Genomic DNA, 4,060 nt, shown 5'->3' with positions numbered 1-4,060 from the left:
AAGGCCATCTCATGACATAGGAAATACAAAGACTGCAGCTTCACTAATCAGTCATTGTCATTACTACTCATTATCAAGTGGTGTGATTAATCGGCTAGCATGAATGCCAGCCTCTGTTCCTGTAAAGGGTTAACATTCCAAGTATGCCCTGGCATTCATCCTACCTCTTTGTATTAGGTGCAAACGAAAGATGGGGGCTCATTAATAATAATCCATTTTATATGTTTCTTAACATGAATTAATGAAAAAAAAAATCAGCTATTCCGTCTGAAATAGACAAAGGGTTAAATCCGCTAAGGGGGAGCTTTGATTGTAAAGTAATCATTTGAATGCCTCACGCCAGCGGAGAAAGTGTTAACGCAAACATAGACTGCAAAAAATAAAAGGAATTTAGGGTCAGTAGTAAAGTTGAGGGGGGAGGGGGGGCTTGCTGTAAATGTTGCCAGTAATTCTTGTATTCTTGTGTATGTTTCTTGTAGCTTTATGTTGTAAAAATGTCTGCTGTATTTGGCAACTTGGCTGTGACAAGAGGGCATCGCTGCAAAATACCCATATTATTACAAACAGTTCTAATGAATGGATTGCTGAAACTGTAATTTGGGTATTTAATGGTTAAATGGGTCCTACCGAGACCTGTAATTTTATAAGTTACATTGCTTTACATTCTAAGTCAGATATTTGCATCTTACAGCCACAGGGCTTTCCAGAAAATAGATTGTTTCCCATAAGAAAGCATTATTACTTGTTTGTGTGGATACTTCAAGATGTCTATGAAGCCACAGAAGGTCCACAGGTTCCTTGGGGTATTCACTAAAAGCACAGCCCGTGTTTAGGATGGACATATCTCATCTTGTCCAGCAACGCTGGAGCTCAGGTTGAGTTCCTGTGATGAATTACCAGTGAAATGAATTGGTACCAAACTAAGGACAGCTCAGAGAACCTCAGGTAGACACTCCATCATCTAACTGGGGAATGGACCTCGATCGGTACCAGGGACAATTTCTAACATAAGTTCTAAAACCTCCAGTTTGATCACATGATACCTGCTGTGGGAAACTGTCATTAAAATAGCTACACAAAATCTTAAAATTTACTTTAGATACCGCAATTCTCTCTCCCTCTTTTTGAAGGTTGCTAGATAGACAGGCAATTGTAGGCACAAAGAGAGGAGACACATAACAATACAAAGTGTGTCACACACACACGTGCACACACACATGAGATATAGAGGTTGAGTAGTAGTCTACAGGGAACTTGACAATTACAATAGCTATCCAGAGAGAATACGATAGGATACGCAAATTGAAAACGCGTTGGCTATATCTATTTTTGGAGAAACACATAAAAGTAACAGTTTTTAGGGAGCGAGAAGAATTATCAGACTAGATGGGCCGTTTAGAGTCGATCTACCATCTCGATCCCTACCTCCTCGTTAGTCACACCGATAATTTTAGCTCTTCTCTTAGTTTCATGGATTTGGCATGATTATGTTTGTATCCGCAGTTCACTGGCGCGTCGGTGTGTGATTCCGTCCATTATTGTTGCTAACAATATTATTGATATTGGCTCCTCTCACATCGTAACAGAAGAGTTTTTTTCCAGCTAGATTGCTGTAAACATTTAGTTATTCAGGGGGTTTTTTTGTAAATGCAAATAGCCAAACAATGTAATTTCTCAGGTTTTTCAGATGTAATTTAATTGGTCCAAAGAGAACAAATATGTTCTGGATCGTCAGAGGGAAATCTAATGATCTAATCTGTATTTATTGCTTTTTCTCTTTTGCAGAACTGGCTCTTTTTCAGTTGCATCATGCAAATAAAATACCCAGTGTTTGGACGGAATGATATTGCATCGGGCGATGCCAAGATTTCCCAATTAAACGTGGATCTAAAATTATCATTATTCCGTGAAGCTGCCTTAAGGAAACAATGAATTTCTCTACCCCGATTCTTGACTCTAACCATTCCTTTTTAGAAGACATCACTTCAAAGGGCAATGTGTCGGCACATCTATATGGAAACGACAGCCAGGAACTGAGTGTGGAAGAACTTGAGAAAATACTATTTCTGTTTGACAAAGAACCAATCACAATAACTCTTACTGCTATGTATATCTTATCCTTTGTTGTGGGTCTTATTGGCAATATAATGTCTATAAAGGTACTGAGCAGAAAGCGGACCTGTAGAACGTCTAGTTTAAGTGCCACCCGTAGTTTGCTTATCAACCTGGCCATATGTGACCTCATGGTGGTTTGTGTCTGTATGCCCATATCTGTGGGTAATTTGGTCTACAAGGCATGGGTATATGGGGATTTCCTATGCAGGGCAGTTCCTTTCATCCAAGCCGTGTCCGTATCAGCAAGTGTCTTAACGCTTACGGTCATTAGTGTGAATCGCTATTATAGTGTGCACAATCCGCTCAACGCTAGGTCTTTTTTCACCCAGAAAAAAATCATTTGCGCCATTGTGGTGGTGTGGGTATTGTCCTCCAGCATATGCACTCCTCTTATATTCATGAACAAAAAAGATAACCTCCAGATTGTTCCTGGTCTGCCGTTGGCTTTCCCCATTTGTAGAGAGATCTGGCCCCATGTCATTTTTAAGCAAGCCTATAACTTCCTCCTGTTCTGCTCTCTCTATTGCCTCCCAGTGCTCTTCAACTTGGTCATTTGTTTCCTCACCATACGCAAGCTTTGGAGCTCCAGCAACAATTTTAAAGAGTGCGACTTCCGAAACCAATCCTTACCCGTATCAAGGCTGAAAATTAGAAAGAAGATCGTAAAAATGGTAGTGGCTTTGGTATCCCTGTTTGCTGTGTCTTGGCTCCCCGTGTATATGTTGGACATCTGGATAGACTTCAAAATCCCCCAACCTTCTAAAGATGCCACACCATCGCTATGGATTCTCCAGCTGAGACCCTTCGCACAGTGGCTTGGGTTGACGAACTCCAGCCTTAATCCCATATGTTACTGTTTTGTGGGCGATCTCTATCGGTCAGCCAAGCAGATGAAGAGCATGTATCACAATAGGATGGTTTCCCTTTTCAGTTTCTCGTTCTCCGAAAGTTCTCCTCCTTCCATTCCAAAGCTTCTTTCATACAAGAACTCAAAAGGATCAAAGAAAAATGCCTGCCCTTTGGCCATGGGCGACCAGTGCGGAAACTGCTATGAGGTGACAAATTCACTGGCGACTTCTCCAAGCAGCCAAAGCGTGCCATAAAAATACATTATCGAGAAATATTTTGCTGTTAAACACTACGTCCCGTGAAAATCCAGATTCCAATTTCTTTGTACTGATGATACATTTTACAACACAGCCCACTGATGAATGTAAAAGTCACATTATAGATTTATGGACCAGACAGGAAGCCTTTATTGCCACTTTAGTGGTTGATTTGAATATTGTATTTCTATTACAAATGGTTTCTTCTCTGCCTCGCTCAATGAATTACAATATTTTTTTATGTTTTCCCATTCTTTTGTGAAATTATATGGACACGTGTGTGCTGCTATAATACGACTGGTTAATAGTGGTTAATATTATGTAATTAAAAAAATGCAAATATTCAGCATCTCAATTTTTTTTGATGTCCCTTTAACGAGATTCCTAGCGTTTTTCTCTCTCATTTTGCTGCATTTAATATAAATTAAATATTAATATATAAAATTTCCCCGATGTTGAATATGGGCCATTGGATAACCTTACAACCTTTTTTCCTGATATTCTGAATATTCGGAAACATTGCGCAATGTGTATTGAATGTTAAGACGAAAACAGAGAGTTTTTAACCTCACCCAATTTCTTATCAATTAGGAACATTACTTTTTAAAGTTTTCTGACACTGAAAGAGGCTCTCACAAAGTTTGTGTGTCAACCCCAAAGGTTATGAAATAAATTGAGGGAAAAAAAGTCTAAATTGACTATCTCTTTGGCTCACAGAAAGTATTGGATTTGACAGCGAGTATGACGTGCTTTTGGTGGCATGGCTGGTCTTAGTGCCGGCAAGTTTTTCTTGGTAAATACAGATATATATATTTATTTATTTCCCTGTGAGTATGTTA

At 39.3% G+C, this 4,060-nt stretch overlaps 1 protein-coding gene across 1 annotated transcript; it reads left to right on the top strand.

Moving 5' to 3' along the window:
* The first annotated feature begins 1,928 nt into the window (after positions 1-1,928).
* Positions 1,929-3,218, top strand: LOC149283547 (QRFP-like peptide receptor). Its single transcript, XM_089497482.1, has one exon. The coding sequence runs from the start codon at positions 1,929-1,931 to the stop codon at positions 3,216-3,218; it is 1,290 nt and encodes a 429-aa protein (XP_089353608.1).
* The last annotated feature ends 842 nt before the right edge of the window (positions 3,219-4,060 follow it).

Source organism: Sceloporus occidentalis, unplaced genomic scaffold, assembly GCF_023333645.1.
Source record: "Sceloporus occidentalis isolate IW3139 unplaced genomic scaffold, rSceOcc1.0.p SCAF_103, whole genome shotgun sequence".
Taxonomy (NCBI): Eukaryota; Metazoa; Chordata; class Lepidosauria; order Squamata; family Phrynosomatidae; genus Sceloporus; species Sceloporus occidentalis.
The sequence above is the reverse complement of the archived record's forward strand: the minus strand, read 5'-3'. Positions and strand labels throughout refer to the sequence as shown.

Excerpts from the sequence above, each read along its gene's own strand:
- LOC149283547 (XM_089497482.1), top strand. The coding sequence starts at position 1,929 with ATGAATTTCTCTACCCCGATTCTTGACTCTAACCATTCCTTTTTAGAA.